The sequence below is a fragment of the Sesamum indicum genome, linkage group LG12, assembly GCF_026168435.1.
Source record: "Sesamum indicum cultivar Baizhima isolate 11 linkage group LG12, ASM2616843v1, whole genome shotgun sequence".
In the NCBI taxonomy this organism is placed as follows: Eukaryota; Viridiplantae; Streptophyta; class Magnoliopsida; order Lamiales; family Pedaliaceae; genus Sesamum; species Sesamum indicum.
In genome coordinates this window covers 14,293,976-14,317,015 of record NC_142668.1, presented here as the reverse complement: position 1 = coordinate 14,317,015, position 23,040 = coordinate 14,293,976, and the positions used below count along the sequence as shown (strand labels likewise).

General features: G+C 33.4%; 2 protein-coding genes across 7 annotated transcripts; both read left to right on the top strand.

The window, feature by feature from the left end:
* Positions 1-1,604: 1,604 nt before the first annotated feature.
* ABA3 (molybdenum cofactor sulfurase (LOS5) (ABA3)) lies at positions 1,605-12,283 on the top strand. Of its 6 annotated transcripts, none has more exons than XM_011097397.3 (22): positions 1,605-1,866; positions 2,380-2,478; positions 2,587-2,645; positions 2,871-3,031; positions 3,214-3,350; positions 3,767-3,893; positions 4,218-4,320; positions 4,394-4,439; positions 4,575-4,613; positions 4,693-4,849; positions 5,425-5,527; positions 5,881-5,997; positions 6,520-6,597; positions 6,684-6,785; positions 7,250-7,349; positions 7,560-7,664; positions 8,570-8,634; positions 9,536-9,687; positions 10,896-11,128; positions 11,367-11,503; positions 11,743-11,853; positions 11,979-12,283. In XM_011097397.3, exons 1-22 carry the CDS (start codon positions 1,749-1,751, stop codon positions 12,075-12,077), a joined length of 2,448 nt encoding a protein of 815 aa, XP_011095699.1. In that variant the 5' UTR covers positions 1,605-1,748; the 3' UTR covers positions 12,078-12,283. The 6 variants fall into 6 exon arrangements, with proteins under 6 accessions (XP_011095699.1, XP_088732319.1, XP_088732320.1 ...); XM_088876193.1 differs by having other exon boundaries at positions 11,941-12,079; XM_088876194.1 differs by lacking the exon at positions 7,560-7,664.
* Positions 12,284-17,339: 5,056 nt separating this feature from the next.
* On the top strand, positions 17,340-18,943 carry LOC105175173 (transcription factor JUNGBRUNNEN 1). Its single transcript, XM_020698232.2, has 3 exons — positions 17,340-17,724; positions 17,948-18,270; positions 18,384-18,943. The coding sequence occupies exons 1-3, from the start codon at positions 17,523-17,525 to the stop codon at positions 18,822-18,824; spliced, it is 966 nt and encodes a 321-aa protein (XP_020553891.1). The 5' UTR covers positions 17,340-17,522; the 3' UTR covers positions 18,825-18,943.
* The last annotated feature ends 4,097 nt before the right edge of the window (positions 18,944-23,040 follow it).

The following is a 23,040-nucleotide window of genomic DNA, read 5'->3' as shown; positions in this document are numbered from 1 at the left end:
GCAGGAGGACCCATGCATCATAATATTCAACTCATCAACAATATTGTAACACTATCAATTCTTGTAATTGATGATCCAGCTTTGGACTGAAAGGACAAGAATTTCTGGATTTCTTGACACTGACACGACAACATATTAATTACAGAAATCATCAAACAGGTTTTTTTGTTGATCAGTTAATGTTTAAATCCAAATCCTGGAATTTGTTTCTCGTCCACTGAGAGCAGGAGATTCCATGTTCCACACATATATACTCACCAGATCTTGGCCGGGCCTAGTACAAAATAAAACCCGAGTTGACCATGAACCCGATGGTGACTTGTGTTTTCCGTTCCACTATATATATGTAGTTGAGTAGCTAGCTACTAGATTGGTCCCTCACTAAGTAGCATGCCTCCACCTACATATCATGTGCCAATTTTACTCAAAATTCAGATCCATGCATTACAAAAAAAAGAAAAAAATTACTATTGCTTATATTTTAATTGATGTGAACTAAAAGTTGTAATAAATGAATAGTAGTATTAATTATAATTAAATAAAATCGATCAAGAAGTTATCTTATTCTCCATACAAAAGTATTTGTCGTGGATTCTAGCCATGGCAGAAATATTCACCATGGCTCAAGTTATAGCAAACGTTTTAGCTATCCTTATAAAAACCACAATTAATAAACGTTGCATAGTCATGGCCAATAACTATCTACTATATATTTTTTTTAATAATGACAAGTAGTCATGATTAAATATTATGAATCTTCTGGTGGTGTATGGCTTCAGTTTGCATCTTCACTAAGGCTATATTTAGATGGAATTATTTGAATTTGTGGAAAGAATTCAAGTGACTTCATATATAAAAAGATTTCAAGACAGTAATATTTTCATAAAATATAATTCAAAAATTATTTAATAAAAAAATCTCCAAATAAATCCAAAAAAAAAATTGTTATGGGGTCTTCCAATCTATATATGAAAGACTTAAATGCATTTTAGTTTTGTAATTCAGGTTATTTGGTATTTTCATCTTTTAATTTTTTGTGGTAGTATTTTGGTCCTATATTTTTTTATTTTTTTTTATTTTAATCCTTTTTTGCTGGAAAAATGCCTTACACGTGACATTTTAAAATTGAGGCTTTTCTTTCTATTGGCCAATTTTTGCCAACATAGAATTTACCCTTCTTGCCACTAGAGTTGAACTTCGATGTACAAAAAAACTGAAATTACGAAATTAAAAAAATATAAAATTAAAATATTATCATAAAAAATTAAAGATGAAAGCACCAAATAAGTAACTTAAATTACGGATCGAAAAATACATTTAACACATCTTTGAAACACGATGTAACAGTTTCTGATTTAGATTATAGGGTAAAACTAATTGGAGATCCTGTTGCACTGATATACATATGGCCCAGCACTAAGCCCATGCTGTAACTTCTGGCCCATGAAATTTGGCACATATTAATTACTAAAAATATTAGAATAGGGGGAAGTGGAAAGTAAAAGGCCCATTAATCAATAGGCCGAAGCCCAATTAATTACCAACTCCTCACCGACTCAGAGCTTGCTATAAATAGTGGATTGCCCGTTGTGAAGATTAAATAAAATTGCAGTTTGTCTACTACTCCAGTAAAATCGTCAGTGTAGTGTACTGAGTTCAGAATCTTGACATGTTTCGTGTGGAATTTTCTATTCTGTTTTAGAACCGATCAGAATTTTTTCAAATTATTGGAGTTCTATTTATCTATCATGGCTGACGACCCTGAGAAAGAAAGATTCTTGAAGGAGTTCGGGCAAGATTATGGGTATCCGAATGCACCCAGTAACGTGGATGAGATCCGAGCTACTGAATTCAAGCGGTTGAATGGTTTGGTTTTCCCCTTTATTTCTTTTGCAATTTTAAGTTATCAAAGGAATCAAATTCAAAGATAATCAAGAAGATCCAATTCTTGTGTCTAAAGCACGGGATTTCTTGCTTCTCTGGTTATAACTCATTCAAGAAAACATAAAAGGACTCTTAATTTGAAAATTTAAACGGTTGGATGTTTGGATTTTCCCCTTGATCTCTTTTGCAATTTTAGTTTATAAGTTATCAAATTAAAGATTCTTTATGCTAATCAAGAAAGTCCAGTTCCTGTCCCTGAAGGGCTGCATGGCTTGGTATTCCTTTTCTGTCTCTCGTTGGTTACATCCTATCAAAGAAAATATAATCCGTTCAAGATAACATAGAAGATTCTTGATTTTGAACAAGAAAAAGCTCTTGAGAAGAGAAAAAAAGCAAAAGGGCTTGATCTTATCAAGGAAATCAAAATATTGTCCAAGTAGTATTTGATATTTGTTTACTGATTCTTGACTGGTATATTGTTATTGGCTTGTGCAGATGTAGTGTACTTGGACCATGCTGGAGCAACTTTATATTCTGAGTCACAAATTCAAGATGTCTTCAAGGATTTAAATTCTACTCTATATGGAAATCCCCGTATCCTTATCTTGTCTGTTTCAAGAAAACATTGAGTATTTATTGTAGGCACTTGAATTTCAGATACGTGTTATGCGTTTCTTAAGTTCTTAACTAAAAATTATATAGATAGCCAGAGCAACTGCAGCTTGTCAACCAGTGACATTGTGGGCGATGCTCGTCGACAGGTGAGGCATGATCTTGAGCCACCTTTGTTTACATCACAAGGAACCCTTATTCATTATGTTGTCTTGTGTCAATATCTAACCCTGTTTTTCAGACAACATGATTGATGTCAGGGTTCACAGAGCAAGTAATTTGTCAATCATTGGAATATTTTCATAGTATCTCTGCTTAAAATAGTAATCATGGTTCTTATTTATATTTGAGGGTGGTTTTTGATTTTGATGCAGACCCTTAGCTTCTTTAATGCATCTCCTGGAGAGTATAAATGTATATTTACCTCAGGGGCAACAGCTGCACTGAAACTTGTTGGGGAGACATTTCCATGGAGCAGTCAGAGTACTTTTATGTACACAATGGAGAACCACAACAGTGTTCTTGGGATCAGAGAGTATCCTTCTTACGCGATAGTTTCTAATATTGGTCATCAGGAATACAGAAGAGCCAGATTGTGAAATGGTTTAAACAAAGATAGTCATGTCCGCTGCAGTATTTTTATTCCTACACCATGCTTTCTGTGAATTCTGAATATTATGTTGCAGAGGGGAGTGTCCTCCTTAATCTTTTCTTCAGGTACTCTCTCAAGGAAGGAGCTGCAGCTATTGCAGTAGACATTGATGGAAGGCATGGTGGGAAATCTGCCGTTAAGATTATACCACACACTGTACAGAGGAGAGGTGAAATTGGATGCAGGAAAAAGGAGCAAACCAGTTGAGTTATCTGCTACCTATTCCCCTGCAAAGCTGGCAGAATTAGTTTGTGATAAATTTATTTTCTGCACCTACTGACAGCAAGTTTTTATCTTCCTCCAACTGTTTGATATGGTATTTAATGAGGACTTAATAATTTCTTTGCAACCGGTGAATATAGCTAACCATGCACCCAGTTGCCAAATTGTTTGAACAGAAACCCTTACATACTACATTTTTGGAAATTATAGAATTATCAGGCTGAGGTTTTATGCACCAAAAGAGAGTTTCTTGGAAGAGTCATTTTTACTTGGGAGGTATAAAATTATTTGCTCGGTCTCTAGATCACTGGGAGAGAAGGGATAGAATGAAAATAAGAATTATTTTCTCTCTGGATATCATTCATAAAATCTTACATGTGTAAATACATTATACAGGTGATACGTACAATTTATTTGCGTTTCCATCAGAATGCAACTTTTCAGGTCTGAGATTCGACCTCGGTCTGGTAAATGTTATGAAGGAAGATTCATATGAAATGCCAGGGCCTACTCTGTCTCACAGGTATAAACGTGTTATGACTAGACTCTTAGTAACTTGCAAGCATTTTACTTCTGGAGTTGTGGGCCTCCTTTTTGTCTTGGTGTTTGGATGGAGCAAAAATTCCTGGATATGGTGTATGCCTCCATTTTTAGAAATTATTGTATATCACTCTTAAAAGTTGTACTTGCTAGACTTTGTTTGGGAAACACAAGAGGTTTACAGAATGTTCTATAGATTCTGACCTATTATTGATTGACGTACTGTTTCATTTCTGGTGCTGTTTGCAATGAAAAAGTTGTCACAGTCAGATTGCTTGAATTTTTCTGGCTTGATCTCCGTGAACAGTGGTCGCTGGATGGTTCTGATCGATGCTGCAAAAGGAAGTGCAACATCTCCTCCTGATTTATCGAAATACAAGGCAGATTTTGTTGTGGTCTCATTCTATAAGGTATTCATGCAAGATACCTTGTGGTTAATTGTAAGCGGTTGCTGCTTAACCATTAATATCTTTGTTCTACCAGCTATTTGGCTACCCAACTGGCATTGGAGCTCTTATTGCCCGAAATGGTAAACTTCTGACTGCATGGTGGTTCCTCCTCTGATGTTCTTGTTTCGGATTCTTGAAGAAAGTGCACTAATCTTTGAACGACCCACCCACCCCCACCCCTCCCAACCCCACAAATGGAAAAAATAATCCAACAGGAGCTGCCAAGTTATTGAAGAAGACCTATTTCAGTGGAGGTACATTCTTGGACTTTACCTCACAGTTATTAAAATACCTGATGGCTCTACTGCTTCTTTTAACATTGAATAGCTTCAGGCACGGTGGCTGCATCAATTGCAGATGTTGACTTTTACAAAAGAAGAGATGGGATTGAGGAATATTTCGAGGATGGCACCTTAGCTTTTGTGAGCATTGCATCCCTTCGACATGGATTCAGAATCCTCAATGCATTGACAATGTCTGCTATTTACAGGTCTGACAACTTCCCTTATCAGCTATACTAGTACACAAGCATGCGTGCTGCTGATCATGACTTCGGAGACATTTCCTTCAATGTCGATTTTGGTTATGCATTGGATGATATTATAACAGAAAATTAACAAATAAAGAAGGTGGACAGAACCTTTTGATCCTCCTTATGTCATCCTTACGTTGGTCACCCAAAGAAAAAAGCAGTTTCCTTCTTATATGTGCTTCTATTTCTTGAATTTTCACTGCTATTATCTTTTTAACTTTTGGACATCTCTAATTTCAGAAACTTAGGCTTTATGGAGAGAAAGCATTGTTGTGGTCTGTCCTCAGAGAGACATCTTAATGATTAGGTCTTAGCCCCCCACCCCACCCCACCCCAACCCAACCCAAAAAAGAGAAAATAAAGGAAAGGAAGAAAGAAATGCCATCCAGAAGAAACATGGTACATAGTACATGTAGATAACTTTATGCTTTGAGATAACTTACTTTTAGCTTTAATATGCCTTCTTTTTGTTTCAGTTGACTTTTATTCCGTAGTGGAAAACCCTTGTTCTAATTGAGCTTCAATTTTTGAAGGCACACAATGTCACTTGCCCTGTACATCAGGAAAGCACTCTTGAATCTGAGACATGTAAACGGAAGTCGTGTTTGCACGCTTTATGGCATAAATGATCCTGAGGTTGTTCCTGCCTTCTTAAGTACAGGACATATTATTTCAATAGATGTGTTATTTGTAATATCACTATTTATTTATTTTCAGTTACTCTAAGAAATGGTTGATATTACTGTACACTCATATGAAGACTTTATGCTAAATGATAAATGCGAGTTATAGTTGCATAACACTGTTAATATTTGTTCATTCAGTCACCTCATCCAACTCTATAAAGAAACTCTTGGCATGAATCTATTTTACATCTTGCTGCACTTTCTTTCATGAAATTAGTACAGTAGAGTTTAGTATTTTGAAATTCAAAATTTCTTTATTTTCTCATCACTTCTACTTACTTCGATATAACATCCTTCCCTCAGTTATTATGCAATGAAATGGGTCCTACAGTGTCTTTCAACTTGAAAAGGCCTGATGGATCTTGGTTTGGGCATCGGGAGGTGGAAAAATTGGCATCCTTATCAAATATTCAGTTACGGGTAAGAGTTCCGACCTCTTTACTGGGAAACATGTGCTCAGTTCTCTGTTCACTTTTTGGAGTTTTCAGATATCTTATGTTGTCTGAATAGACTAAAGTTGGACAAACTAACACCAAACTCTACAGTAGTATGGACTGCAGCTTTTATTATATCCCAACCTTTGCTGAAAGCTTTCCTTTTTCTTCTCTTTCAAAATTTGCCACTTTTATGGTGTGATTTGACATGTCAAATGATAACTAACATATAACCTTGATTTTTCTGTCCTTGACAAGTTTTTTCAGTTTGGGGTTGCCAGCCCTCCTATTTTTATTCTCTAAACAGGAAAAATGGTATTTTATTTCTAACAACTACAACTCAGTTCACTAGCTCCTTGTGCATGAGGCCTGTAAGCTGCCATAGTTAATGTGGTTTCTTTGTTGTTTCATTAGTGTTGAGAAGAAATATATGTTTGTTCTAGGAACACTCTTTTGGGAGATCTCTGATGTAGTTTTTCCCCCTTTTTTCTTTTATGATCGCGCTTAGACAGGGTGCTTCTGTAATCCTGGTGCATGTGCAAAACATCTTGGTTTGTCTCATTCCGAACTTCTTTCTAACATTGAGGTAAATCTGGTAACTTTTAACCAACTGTAGTAATAGCTGGATGTCAACTTCAATATAACTGAGTATTGCATAAATTTCTAATGCAGGCAGGACATGTCTGCTGGGATGATCGGGATATATTGAATGGAAAACCAACTGGATCAGTTAGGGTGTCATTTGGTTACATGTCAACATTTGAGGATGCCAGGGTACTCCTCTCCCAGATCTGAGAATTAAGTTGTTTATTATGCCAAAAGCAAACTCTTTCTAGCCTTCTTCCTTATGTATTTGGGATATTCACATGGTTCACCATTGGTTTATATATACTTTTGATTGTAGTTCCATTTCGTTGGACTTGATCCTTCTGTCATTCTGTTAATATTTATTTGTTTACAACATCCACATTGTGGCCTCTTTCATGGTTTTATGATAGTGGTACTACTTTTGCAATTTGAAATTATAACTACGGTACTTTTACTTGGTTGTTGCAGTTATAAAGATGAGGTCCCTAATATCCTTTGCAATAATTTGTTAACAATGAAATCTATCACAACTGGATGGTTTTTATTTAGCATCTGATAGTGACAATCTACATAACAGATTTAAGACTATGGATCCACTTCTCTCATTTCTTTGCTCCCCCTTACTCTTTTCCTCTGATACTGTTGTGCAGAAGCTTTTGAAGTTCATCAAGAGTTCATTTGTATCATTGCCTCCTCAACATTCAATTTCAGATTTACTTGGAGAAAAACCTGTTCCTGCCTCGACTGAAGGTTATACTTTGGGGTTTATGCAATGCATTTAGTGGCCCTGACAATTGCCTGTTGTGACTGTTGTTCTTTTTTTTTCTTTTTCATTTTGTTTAGAGTCCACAATAGTTGCAAATGTGTAGGTGAAGTTAAAAGTTGACTATCTTCGGACACCACATGTGAGTTAATTCTGTTGACTAATGTTCTGCTTCTGGTCGTTCTGTAATTTTACAGGAGTAGAAAGAGTTACCAGAACATACTTTCTCAAATCAATTACTGTTTATCCCATAAAATCTTGTGCAGGCTTCACTGTGGAAAGCTGGCCTTTATGTAGTACTGGTAATATACGTAAAACTGGTTTTAGTTTGCAATTCTGTGCTATACTTACTAGTCTTCTTATTCCTATACTTATATGGTAACATAGGTGATGAACTTAATGCTTTTTTAACCATTTGATTAGCTTTAGAAATGCTGCACAATGAATTTTAGAATCAGTTATCAAGCAGAATTTCAGAGTAATTTGTTTGTGCATCGGCTACTTAAGAACTTCTGAACCTGACTTAGTATGGCATGTTCTGATCCATGTTATACATTCTTACATCTGTTATTTATTCATTGTTGAGTAGGTAAATGGGGCCCTTTGAAATGTCGAACATGACTGTCCCCTTCTCAATGGAATAAGATAATATATTTTAGAGAAGTATTTGGGTGTCGTTAAGAATTATTTAACAAAGGAAAATATTTGTAATGATAAACTCAGCAACAGGAGGAGGAAATGACAAAGAACATGTGTACAATTAAAAAATGTTGATGGGGTTCAATTAAGTTGGGACATCTTACATAAGAAGCTCTAAAGTGCTGTATAAAACAGAAGTGATCAGCAAACAGGTGGACCTTTTGGGGTTGGTGGGGACCTTGTTTTACAGCCATGTCTTGTCGTTGTTGATTATTACTTAGATGCTACTTGTGATAGTGAAAACTATATCTATAACTTGATTGGATTTTTGCTAGTTTGCAGTTTCAAGGCATGGTATGTTTTTAACAATGATTTGATTCTTCTAATCCTCTGATTTCTACTATATGCTACAACCATGTCTACTTCTGCTGATATGTGGAGGTTGATCATCTTTATTTTAATAATGTTTTTTGTCCCAACTTGAAAAAGGTCCTGATCTTTTTGCCATTATAAGGGCAGAATATTTGTTTCCTGAAATTCTGATTGCTGCATTTCTTTCCAATTTCAGGATTGCTTCATGATAGAGAATGGCTTCTCAAAAGCTTGAGTGGGGAAATTTTGACCCAAAAGAAGGTAAGTTATCATATAGGATGGGTGCATAGTGATCTGGATTCATTCAATCATACTTTATGTTAATTTAGCTCTTCGCCTGAGGAATAAACGCTAGTAGTTGACATAAGGAAGATACAAGGCCATACTGGTGGACCATGCTGTAGAAATTTATGGCAGTAAGCAATTTATGATGGATGTTCAGTTGCATAACATCTGTGTCCTCAAGTGGATGTTTCATAACTTCTTGATCTCTTTCTGCCTGTTCTAGATTTTCAAATTGCAGATGCATGCGTTGCCTTCTTAAGTTCTTGTAGGGGTCTGATATCAATAATGAATGACCTGCATCGTCTGATGCGTAGGCAGAACAAGTTTGCATATACTTTTTAGTCTGGTTTCACACTTGTTGAAAGTTTGTGTCATGCTTGGTTATTTATTTGTGTTGCACTTGACCGTGTTAGGGTGCTAACAGCATGTTTCCAAATGACTCTAGTGTCAAATAATGACACCAGGTCCTTCTATGTGGTTGTGCTTGGTTTGCAACAATTCAAATTGTCTTGATATTGAACTACTGCACATGTGAGTGGTATTACTTGCTGAAGAGCAAGAGTGCATCGTCGGAGTCCACTCAAGATACGAGTAGTTATATCATGTAACTTTGTTGAACTTCGCCATTGAAGTTAAGAGGGAGTGCGTGAACTGGTTGTCTTTTGAGGGTAGTGGGAGGAGAGATGATCGTATTTCTTCACTTCTCTATATTTTTGCTGTCCCTTGATCTACTGTGAAGTTCTAACAAAAATAGGTGGTTCGTGGTTTTGAATTTTGGGTTTGGTCAGATGAGAAATTAGACTTTGGAGATGGCCATACTTGGTATGTGGGCATGATGTTACTCTGTGTATTATCATGTAATTATTCTGAATTTTAGGTTCCGGAGATGGGCTTCATTACTACACTGGTTGATCTCAAGTTGGGACGACTTATTGTTGAGTCACTGCGCTGCAAAGAGAAATTGCAGATTGAACTTACATCAGGTCAATGCATTGCTGAAAGAGAAGTGATGGAAATATATTCTCAAAGGTATATAAACTTCATGTTTCAGATAAAACTATTTGCAATAGTCGGATACCCATTGTTGTGAAAATATGTTAAAGCTGCATCACATGTTTGGATCTCTCACTACCTGCTTAAACACTGAGTTGAATGATGAGAAATGCATCATCTGAATGATGAGTTCTAGCGGAAGATAAAGTTTATAAGATCCTGTGTGGTGTCTAATTGTGCCTATCTTAAGAAATCATGTGGAAAGTTTAATGCATGCAGGAAATGCCTCTGCTTTATGTGCATTCACATTGGTCTATGCTGTCTAGTCTTTTTGGACCATTGAAAATATTCACATTTCAAATGCACATAGTTCAAATTAGCGCCTCGGTGTCAGGGTATATGAAGAAAAATCTGCTGGGAGAATACAACACTTATTTCCATTTTTTCGTGTTCACTGCCTTTATCTTCCCTTTCTTCTGTTCTCTGGTGAAGAAAGGTTACTATGCACAAATTGTGGTCTAATCCAAAGATGAGGACTGCAAATATTTTCTTTCCAGAGGCAAAGTACGATCTCTGTTAGTATAAGTTGCCCAACATTCATGAGCTTTCAAGAAATCTTGCGCAGGATTGCCATTTGAATGTGAAAAGCTCTTAAAAGTAAAGGGCTGCAAACTGGAAGTCACTCATGGGGGAATTTGGCCTGAAATTCCTGATTAGTTGATATAATGAAAGCGAGGTGACTTTCCTAATGATTTTATGGCTGCGTTGGGCTTTAGCTCAATGTCTACTAAGCCGGTCAAGTTGGATTGTTTAGTCCGAGCTATGATAGGTGTTATATCTTGTCTCCCAACATCTCATCACGGGCCATTCATCAAGCGACAGCCCTAAGTCCACTATGTAAACATGGTACTGGGTAGGATAATATAGTTCTGCTCGTCTAATTTTATAGCATAAATGGGGCCTTTGTTTCCAATAAAGTTGTACTGGAATATCTCCAGGACAGCACAGTTTTCTGATAATTAATTTTATATCTTCCTCATTAGAAATTTTGTTTGTTTTCATTTTCCATTTGAAATCTTAGACTTAGAATACTTCTCTTGTTCTTCAGTCCCGGTCATTTACTGCCTGCATAAAGATGTATGCTTGAGCATTATCCCATCGTAGAACAGTCTTGCTCAAAGAAAAAGGAAGACGGCCAAGAGGAAATTACTAAGGATGAACGTTTTCTTGATTTTCTTGATTAGATATGAAGTTCAAGGCTATGGCAGTGAGGTTGACACTTGGTTCAGCACTGCTGTTGGTCGGCCTTGCACTCTTGTCCGGAGTTATGCGTTCCAAAATCACATGTGCTCAAACAAGAATCGGAGTATGGGTCCGTGCAGAGATCTGGAGGCCCGATTGAACTTTGTCAATGAAGCTCAGTTTTTGCTGATATCCGAGGAAAGCATTGCAGATCTGAACAACAGATTAAGATCAAGTACGTAACAGCAATTATTTCCTCATATTTTTGGCAGCCACACAACTCACTACAGATTTCTAATCAAAGCATCAATTGTCACTAGAAAAGGAAGAAATATTTCCAAGTGATATAATGATCTCATCACTGTTTATTTGTATGTTGATTAGTATGTCCGAAAGTAAATATCAACCAAATCTGAATTTTTTAAATTTCTTCTAAAACATGACTACATTTATTTATTTATTTTCTGAACTAGAGTTGCATAAAGGCTCCAATGAGCAGCATATTGAAGTCGACCCAAGTAGATTCCGTCCGAACTTGGTTGTATCTGGTGGCAAACCCTATGCAGAAGACGGATGGAGTCGTCTTAAGATTGGACAGACGAATTTTACGGTTATTTCTCTCGCACTAAAATTCCATCAGACAGTGCACTGCCTAAGTTCACAACTGTTCTGAATGTTATCCTTTCTCTTGCTGCTCCTTTTTTCTTTTTGTTATTTGCTCTGCATGCAAATTCAAATGAAGCATCACGTTCTACATCATTACTAATCAATTGGAGGATTAAAGAGAGTAGTTCTGTGTCCTTCTTTATAAGGATCCCATTGCTCATACTCCAACATTTGCCTGTGCAGTCGTTGGGCGGTTGCAACCGTTGCCAGATGATCAATATGGCTTTCACAGCTGGGACAGTGCAAAGATCCAATGAACCGTTAGCTACTCTAGCATCTTATAGAAGATTGAAGGTCAGGATATAGTAAATCTGAATCGTAGAATTTCCGCCTCTTTGTTAAATATATGATCACCCCAGCACATCTTAATTTTTCAAGCAGATACGATTACCCTCCGGTTTGCAATTTTGATGAAACAGGGGAAGATATATTTCGGTGTACTGTTAAAAATGTGCGATAGTATCAAACAGGAAGCATGGCTTCATGCGGGGCAGGAAATAGTTGCGTACGCAGTATAGCTTCGCAAGATGCCTACTCTTGTTCTTGGGGGGGCGTCTCGAGGATTACACATGGTATACTACCCAATAATTGCCCGTAGTTGTTATTTAGGTATTAATTCACTCGTATTTATTATCTAACATATGCTATTCGGATTTTATCCATTAAACTTTGTGTTTTAACTTTTGTATAAAATATAATTTCTCAAAAAGATAATTTTACACAATCGGCGTAAATCCGAGGTAGGAACTGAGATTGAAGACCTAGTAGGAAAAAATAAGTGTGAAAATTATGTTTTGATTTTGGAATAGATATTTTTATCCATTTCCTGGTGGAGCTTAATTAATTTAAATTCAATGAACTTTACAGTTGAAGTTGGATAAATTTGTAGGTTCTGCATTTATTCCCTTAAATTATAAAATGTAATGTGTATATGAACCAATTTTTAAAACAAAATGCTCTTGTTATTTACACAATCATTCTTTTAGAATATAATTTGTATTATTATAAAGTTTTTATTTAAAATAAATACTACCCATTTTTCCAATCAGTATAGAATTATCTATAGATTTTGCTATTTTTATATTTTTTACATAATTGTCCAAAAATTCACATATTTTTTGCTTGTACTATTATGTATATTGAACTTCTCCTGAAAATAAAAATTTCTAATATAATTTTAAATAATACATACTATAAGATATGCAAATTTACAATATAACTAATCTATGATATTCTCTTAACTTTTTGAGTTGTTAAATCATCAAAAGTAGTTGTGGGGGAGATTTTTTAATAAAATATATAGGGGGTCAAGGAGAAAGGTCATTTTTTCTACTGTCAATCTGAAATTATTGGTTAGGGTGTTTTTTCGATATTTTTGGGATAATAGTTTAGGGGTGCAAAATGTATCTAGCTTTAAGTTTTATTTGTTTCATATACTAGATATTTTATGCGTTTTATATTTTTTAAACTAGCACATTAGGTTCAAAATAGTGTTGTCGTAGACTTAACTCGAAGTTGTCACTACAAAAATAGAGATAAAAAACTTTGGCAATTATTTTCATAACATGGTCGCCACTTAAAAGGAATAATGTAAAAAGAATAATTAGATTTTTAGATGGATCTAAGTGATTGATATATAAAATTCGATAATAATAAGATTAACGAATTAATATGACTTTTAAATATTAAATTTTATTCGTGTCGATATCCATACACATAAATATTTTATAATTTAAACATCAAATACTTATAAGTTATAATTTTGGTGTAATGCAACAGCATTGAATCGAGCTTGAGCTTGAACTCTCATAATAGTTCAAGATTTGAATATTGTTTAGCTATTGATAGGTCTAATAAAAATATATAAGTATATAAAAATTTATATGCGTGCAGTGTGAAGGTATATAATATTTCAAAATACAAATCATGGAATTGTAGATTTATATTTGAATGAGATACTGATAATTGATTTTCAATTAAAATTAGATTGTTTTTGACATGTCAAAAAAGTTGTGAAGACATTTTGCACCGCAGATGTTAGTGCGAAAAGTATTTTCTTGAATGCACACTTAAGTTTATTTTTCTCCAACTACAAAGTGGAATATAAGACCAAAAAGTGGCCCCTTTTATTTTAGAAGAAGAAAATTCGTCATACCTTTTTGGGGTTCAAGTACACTCTCCTTTTTAAATATATAATTCTTTTTTTACTATTCCTAAAAATTGGGAATTTTTGAATTATTGTTATTGTATAAATTATAATTTTTTATTATAAAACTCGAATTGATTTGAATGGAAATTAAATCATCAAGTTTGATCGACTCCAGTTAGGCAAGGAGGGTGTACGTAATTCTAATAACAAAATGATGAATGTGTTATAAAAATTTTAGTTCAAATTCAGTTCTATCAAACTCAATTAAATTACTTATATGGCAAGTGCGATATACATATCGTGCGATTGGTGCATACAATTCATGAAAAGAGATCAATCAAACTTGCTCATTTGGTTCGATCACAATTGATTAAAAGTAGAATGTGAGGGTAATATGAACAAATTAAGCAACTATAAAAGCGTTGCGGCAGGAAACCTACTGAGAAGCTGTCTTGTAGAATTTGGTATTATTATGGAGAAAGAAATTTCAACAGCGTCATCATATTAAATCACATTTGAAAATGTGTAGTTACTTGTCAGCAATTGATGCATCTCTCGCATTGACCAAGGACTTTGACTTTTTCCTTTCTTTAATGATTCGGGTTTTATTTTTAATTACAATAGAGGTCTGTTTCAGAATATGAAAAATACTAATTATGTAATAAAAACAATTGGTCAGTGGATTGATATGATAACTTTGAAAGCAGGTAAAAACTAAAAAGTCGTGGGCACGAGTTCATAGATTTTCCTAGTTACCATTTCTTTTGTAAGAGAGAGTGATGTACTCTTGTTGCACACACGCAACTCTCTTCTATTTGATTTGGCCTCAGAGGGGTATATATGTATCTCAACGTCATGTAAGATTCCAATGGATACAAATTTTTTAACTTGCAAAAATACATTTTCAAATTTAATAATTTGAAATTAATTGATGAATACATGTCGTAAGGTATTAAGATTTTACTCATATTCACTCATTTAATTTCCGTCCTGAAATATTCTTAGGAATGGTAAAGCAAAAGTAATTAATTGTTAGTAAAGATAGATTTCGTCTGAGAATTTATTAGATTTTCAATTAATTAAAGTGAGTAGCTAGTCAAACACGTCTCGAAATTAAGTCCGATCCATTTTCCCTTTGGAATTGTTCACTTGTTCTCTCCATATTTTCTTGGGCAGACAACAGAAGTGGAATTTCATTAAGAAAAAAGAGAACAGCCGTGAGATGAGATGAGACGAGAGATATAGCCAAGTATGTATTTCTAGTTAAGACAAGGGCCGATGGAGCATGCTGGTCCAAGGGCGAAATGTAAGTCAAACATGTTGTTCTTGACCATGACATCATCATATATTTATTTTGACTTTTCGACCTTTTGTATCGGAAATTTAGTCTTATAATATTGATATTTTTCATTCATCACAAATTCAATTTCATAATTTTGATCTGTATTTTTTAAATTCTAGCAATATTAGTCATTTTTCAATTAATTCAGATGAAAAATTGTATGGAACTTGCAAATGTATTGTAACTTATGAATAATCGGCATTTTTGGCACAACACAAATTTATTCACATGGATAAAATTGTAATTTGGTTATGAACATATCGCATGCAATTTTTCAACAAAATTGGATTAAAAAAAAAATAAAGCAGAAGAAAACAGAGAGATTGCCACTTATACACATCATCAGTAAGATGAAATGTTATGGTCACAAGCTTGTTACAGTAGGCAGTAGATAGTGAGTAACTCTGGTCAATATGTTGTGCGCCTTCTGGAAAGGCTTGAATTATATGCTCTATACATCTTTTTTGTTTAACATAAATAAAGGAATTAATTATGATAACATTTATTGGTAATAGTATATTCATGGTAGTGATCAGAGTTAGTGTGTGTGTGTGTGAGAGAGAGAGAGAGATTGAAGTACATGCAGGAGCAATACATCCAATTTACCCTAAAAAATGAAATCGTCGATTTCGGACAGCTTTGAAATATTGGGAGAGAATCTGACTTTTATCCTTCAAATCACTGATTTTGAAATTTGGTTTAGACAATTCAAATGGGGACCCACCCCATGCATATTTATTGGGGTATAATCATATGAAAATATACTGAATTGCGTACGTGGATGACGAGGGGAATTGATTTAAATCATATTCATACAAAAAATATGTCTTAATATTGATGTAGCTTTACTAATTAAATCTTTTTACACTTAATCCATACAAAAGTTTCCCACCTACTCTTATGGCTGCAACCCAATTATTAGAAAGTCGTAAGTTGTTGTTTTCGTCTCTAAATTTTCTAACATTTGATTGCAGTTGCACACCTCAATTTCGATGCACATGCGTCTGTCTAATTTCTAGGTTTAAGCTTATAATTTTTAGTCAGTCAAACGGCCGTAAAATCTTGATCAAAAGCCAAAGCTAAAAAATAAAAATAATGTACAAGGAAAGACTAGTTAATTACTGCAATTGCTTGTCAAATATCTGCCATCTTATTTCACCAGATTGTGTTTTTTTTTTTAATAAGAGTAATGAATTATTATTAATTGAGATAAATTTATTACAATCAATTTACCCCACCTACTATTCACTAAAAATAATACACCTATTATTCAATAGAAACAATATTCCACAAATAAAGTAGGGTTCGAATTCATAACCTCTAACGTCATGGGGCCTCAGCTTCGTCGACTAAACTAAACCTCATTGACACTCGATTGTCTGTTTGAATATTTGTTTGGTTGTGGTGAATTTTTCTGATATGAATAAAAAGAAAGAAAAATCTCAAACACACTCGACTAATTAATTTCTCAAAAAATATAGCACATTAACTATAATTATTATATTATTTTTATTTAGTATTTTTATACATCGTATAAACTATTTTATTTGCGTCCTATCACATAGTTTAAAAATATATCCCATTTGGATCGAACTCATTTCTCTCATTTTTTTCTTGTTGAAATGTGATGAAAAGACAAAATACAATTTCAGTCCTGTAACTTTATAGGGTATGATATTTTTCGTCATCACAAATTAATTTTGGCAATTTAATATTGTAATTTCAAAATTTCGACAATTTTTTTATTAATTTGGCTGAAAACATTGCATATGACTTGCACACGACCAACTAAGTTGGGGAATTCAGCAATTTTAACAATTTGATGGCTGTCACCTCATCAACCGAGCTAGAATCTCTAATTTAATTGTATTATGTGTAAATTATATGTGATTTTTGATAAATAAATCGAAAAAGAACTAAACTTATCGAAACTTTAAAATTATAAAATTAAATTACAAAAATTAATTCATACATCACAAAAAGAAAATATCATAAGTATGTTACACATGACTAAAATGGTGCTGGTCAGGGAATGATGTCAGGCAACGTTAGCAATGGCTGAATTCTTATCCCCAAAGATATTTTATGTGGTTTAACTCAATTTGATTTAAGTTAAATTTAGTATAAATTAATGGGTTACAATTGAATGAGAAGCAGATAACAATGAAATTCCATGAGACTGAGGACCACTTCAGCAAAAACATTCAAAAATCTGAGGAACCCAGAAATGACAAGTCAACACTCATGACTTGACCAAATAAAAAATAAATAACATGCTCATGACACACCTTGGCACACCATATATATCATCACCTCTTTGTGTACATAACAAGAATGTTCTTCTTTCAAGGGTGAAGTTTGTATTATTAAGTGTGCAATCAAGCTGTATATAGCTACCCCTTTTCCCACTCAAAAATCAATTGATCAAAAGGAGTAGTGAATTATAACGCAAGTTCCTTGAAATTTACAATCATGGAAGTGGAAAATATGAGCAGAAATATCATCACTAGTAAGGAAGAGGAGGGTGATGTTCCACTTCCGGGATTCCGGTTTCACCCGACGGATGAAGAGCTTGTGGGGTTTTATCTCCGGAGGAAGGTCGAAAAGAGACCTATCAGTATTGAACTCATCAAGCAGGCTGACATCTACAAGTACGATCCCTGGGATCTTCCAAGTACGTCTAATATTGCTTCATCTTTATATGTTTATAAGTATTAATTGCTTAGTCAAATTGGACTTGTGAATACAGAAAAGGAATTGCTGCGTTTACATGAGATAATTGCTACTTTATTTTGAAGGGCTTTTCGCATAAAATAATGCATCAGCTTATCATAAAACGATGTAAAACTTTAAGTAAGAATTGGATATTTATATACATTTTTTTGCTGGATTTGCAGAGTCCTGCAGTATTAACGTAGGGGACAAAGAGTGGTATTTCTTCTGTAAAAGAGGGAGAAAATACAAGAACAGCATAAGGCCTAATAGAGTGACGGGTTCGGGTTTCTGGAAAGCAACCGGTATCGACAGGCCTATCTACTCCTCCGCGCCAGGAGAAGGCCGTGACTGCATTGGCCTCAAGAAATCCCTTGTATATTATCGTGGAAGTGCCGGAAAAGGCACCAAGACTGACTGGATGATGCACGAGTTCCGGCTGCCCCCTGTCCACGACAAAACCTCCAACAAACACACTGATGCTAAAAACAATATCGCTCAAGAAGCTGTAAGTCATCAATTAATACATAATATACGTACGCATGAAGTTAGTTACATTTTTTGTTTTTTTTCCGGAAAATGGTTTTGGAGTTATTTAATTGAGTTAAATTAATTTTACAGGAGGTTTGGACCCTGTGCCGGATAATAAAGCGTAGTGTTTCTTATAGAAAATGTGTACCTGATTGGAGAGAAGCCGCTGCGAAGAGGAGTTGTATTATCAACCCTGCCAGCTCCGAGACATGCAGCGTGCAAGAGTCTTGTGATCAAAATGGGCAAAGCAACTACATTAGTTTTAATGCAGAACCAGCGATGAAGCAAATCACTGAGAAGAAACCCTATTCTGGCCAGGTTGAAAGGACTGGAAATCAACAGTTTGTAGGCCAATATTTCAGTCCATCGGTAATTTCGCAGGCTCCACCGGCTGCCGCTGCAGCGTCGTATGCATCAAGCTATATCTGTGGTGACATTAGTGAGTTCTTAAGGCATGCAGACTGGGAGGATCTTCGATCCATCTTCGACTGTGCTGCTGCACCTGTTGCTGCTAATCCTTTCTATTTGTGAACAAATTACTACATATATAGAGGATGTAATCACACTTCACATCTAAATAAATCGAGATAGCTTGTGGAGAATGGGAAATTCATGCATGTATAGTTTGTCGATCAGGCCTCTTTGTGATATTGTGCACCGTGCGTGTCCAATTTGTTGCCAATTAATTTGTGCAAGTCTGATTAATACACAAACTAATTAACTTAATTATGCTTATGATCATAAGGAAATCTTTTATGCACAATAGGTTTGACTGAGTTGAATTAATCACATTTTAAGTGTAATTGACCGTAAATGTATTTATCATAATTGTGTTTGAGTTATATAAAATACATTCAATATATTTGTCATGCGTTCGGATATATAAAACATGATTAGAACTTAAGATATTTTGCTTCACACTTGACTAGCTAGTATTACCAAATAAAATTATACTTTTAGTCTCATGGGATAGAAAATAATATTTTTAGTCTTTTCGCCTTAGGAGAATTTTATTTTGGTCTCAAAAACTCGACATAATTAGTCGCATATCGAATTTTCTGTTAAAAAAATATTTTAGATTTTGATAAAATTATACTTTTAATCTCGTAGACAACACTTTTATTCATTTGCTTCAAAAAAATTTAATTTAATAACAAAATTGAGAAAATTCGATACATTTAGGCCTCTACCCATTCCGCCCTTGGGTGGTATTGTTAACTGGGTTGTTTTGATTTTCTGCTTTCCCTAAGTTCCATCACATATTCATGCATGTTTATAAGTGGCACCAATTTAGACATTATTTACAGTTTTGCTTGAAAGTAGGGACACACCTTGTTGCCCTGAAGGTGCTGCTTTCTTGCTTCTCTATTCACTACATATCAGAAATTAAACACACACAAAAAGAAAAAACAATAAAATCAATTATCAATTGACACTACAGTCAAAATAATACAACCACGGGTCCTTCCCTTTACAATTGGTCTACATCCAGACTAAAATCCTATCATAAGAGCATTAAAGCAAACATAAAATCTGTCAGACTTTCTCTACCCACCCACCATCTACTTGTGTCGTTATTATAGTAGATCCAGGGTTTGTCTCTTAGGGTTGCCCACAATTTATTGTCATCCCCACATAATCTAAGAAATAATCCCCCATCTATACATCAGACATGAAACAACCCAAAAGCTCAAAAAATATACACCCTTAAATTCTTAATGCATCCGAAAAATATTATTAAAAAAACTTATACTGCGGGCGCATCTGGAAGCCTCGACATTATGAACTCTAACCTCAAACTACTACAAATTAATTCCTTCGTGTTCTTCTAATTCCACAAAGTATTAAGGGGGGGGGGGGGTAGAATATGGATTTTGGGTTTGGAAGCACAAGACGAGGGACCAAATGTGTCTAATTCTTTCAATTTTGAGATTAAATTAACCTCCTATGGAGCTAAAAGTGCAATTTTGCCGCAAATTTTCCCTCCAAAATGGTTGAATAAAGGAAACTTACATTGCACGTGTTCTTTTTTTCTACTTTTTGCATGTCGATTAAATGTTTCGAGTTTTTTAATTTTGGGACTAAATTAGAACTTTCGTGCAAGAATTTTTAAAGTGTTAGCTCATGTTCTATGGAATTAAAAGTATAATTTTACAAGTATTGTCGATTAATTAGGATATTGCCTTTTACGCAGAATATATTTATATATATATATAACCTTTATTATTTTATAAAATACAGAAATTGCATTTTCCCTCTTAAACTATAAGAGTATTGCAAAATTAACACCAAAGTTTGAGAAATAACAAATTTTAGTGTCGTATATCCTCTAGATGAGGCATTTCGTCAAACCGTTATTATGGACAGGAAAAACACAGTCACTAATCCTTTTTTTTCTTTTTTTTTTTTCCCAAAACCACTTTATGTTATCAAAGAATAGAACCAATGTTCAACAAACTTGTTTCCATAGAGAGGTTAAGGAAGTCACACTCAATCCTAATTCAACTTTCAATTATTTACGCCCCTAAAATATCTTTATTATAATTATTCTCCTAAATATAATAATTATTATAAAAAATTATTTTAAAAAAAGTAATATCCAAAATTTATAATTTTTATACTGAGTATAGAATCTATATAAACTTCATAAATTTACATTTCTTAAAATTTTTTACACAATCGGTAAAAAATTTACATAATTTTTGCTTGTGTTGTTATATATATTGAACTTTTCTTAAATATAAATTATCAATACAAATATAAAATATTACATCAACATATATATATTGTAAAATATGCAAATCTATAATATAATTAATATATAATATTCTATATTTTTTTAAGTGACACATTTTCATTATATATGTGGACATGTAATTGAATAAAAATTTATAAATTATATAACATAGTTTTTCTATAATATTATATGGATTATGTATTGACACATATTTACATGTACCTTAACATAATTTATTTACTTTCTAAAATATATTTGCATATATTGAGTTTATAAATATATTTGTGTTCGAAAATTTATAAAAAAAATTATAAATTATAAATATTATTTTTAAAATAAAATGTGAGTAAAATTGTAAATCACTAAAAATGATTTGGGGAGATATTGAATAAAATATATTTTAGAAAGTATAAGTAAGGAGGGTATTTTAGTCTTATCAATGTCAAATTATTTTATCAATGATGTTTTTATTATTTTTCATATTTTAAAGGTGTAAATGAAATAATTAAAGAATGCAAAATATATTTAACTATAAAATTAATAACGTAATCTTTATATATATAAACTAGCCAGCCCAAGCCAACCTCCGCTCGACGGTAGAAAATTGGTGCATCGTGATTGATATTGACCACATCCTCCAAGCGGGGAGACCAACTCGCTGTTGGCCCTAGAATGCGACTCTCCACTATTGTCGTAATTTGGCTTTTAGACCTTTCCAAGTTTGGTATCATCATTTAAACAATAATCCAATTTAGCCCCATATAGGCCCATTATGTCAAGATGGGTCACTCTACTCAATAATAATTAAATAAATAAAAATATTTCTTTTCATAAAATATACTATATAAGTGTATATATACAGAAGCAAGAACGATATTTGTAATTTTTTAAATAATAACGACTCATTAATTGTAGTTATGTTAAATTTTAAGGAACCTATTCTAATTTATCCTATTTATAAAGCAAATTAATGGCTAACTTGCTCTTTTTTCATGACAAAATTACTAATGATGTGATTAAAGTTTTAACAATTAATATGTATATATTAATTGTTTTTTAAAAGTCTAGCAAATTATATTGGAATTTAGAATTACAAATGTTATTGCTCCTAAGGAAAGAACATTTGAAAGTGAAAATACTTAGGAAAATTATAATCATCCTTCATGAGATTTGACATAATTACAAATATATATTAGTTGTTTGAAAAAGTACAAATACCTCCGAATTTTAACATCCGTCTAACAACGAGTTCATTCAGTTAGATTTTCATTCAATTTTTTTTATGATGAACTAATCAAAATGTTCTTTTGAAAAATAAATTACAATTTATATATTGTAATATTTATAAACTGTTTGACCCTGCTTTGGTTGAAATAATATATAGGATTGAGTTTGATGGAATTAAGTAGAATAGGATTATACATGATAAGTTTTCTCAAGATCTATAAATTCATGTTTGATTTGATCATTGATGGACTGACTACTATATATAATATCCCATTTAATATTAATATTTTTGTGTTTGGTCAGCTTGACTATATTACATGATAATATACAAAAATAGGCCACAAAGGATAACTATTTTTAATGATATTCCAGTCATGTCCTTTTTAAATGCTTTATGAAAGAATGCATATAATTTCATGACATGTATATGACTTTATGTGCGACTATGTCTTTGTTGACTTATAACACAAAGGCAAAAAATTAAAATTGGTGGACATTTTGATCATTAAAAAAGAAAATTACCACATAGTAAGATAAGTGGGATTGTGTATCCCACCTTCCATAATCGCACATACCATAGTTTGATAGACGTAGGCCTTGTTTTGTCACGAGCTTCTATGACATAAACCGAACAACATATTATGACTACTGGATTATATTCTACATGAATAAAACAGGACCTTTATGATTTATTAGTTGAATAATACTTGACTAATTGAAAGAATATTTCAAATTCAGTTCAAGATTGATGAATAATTATTTGAATTTAGTAATTAAATAATT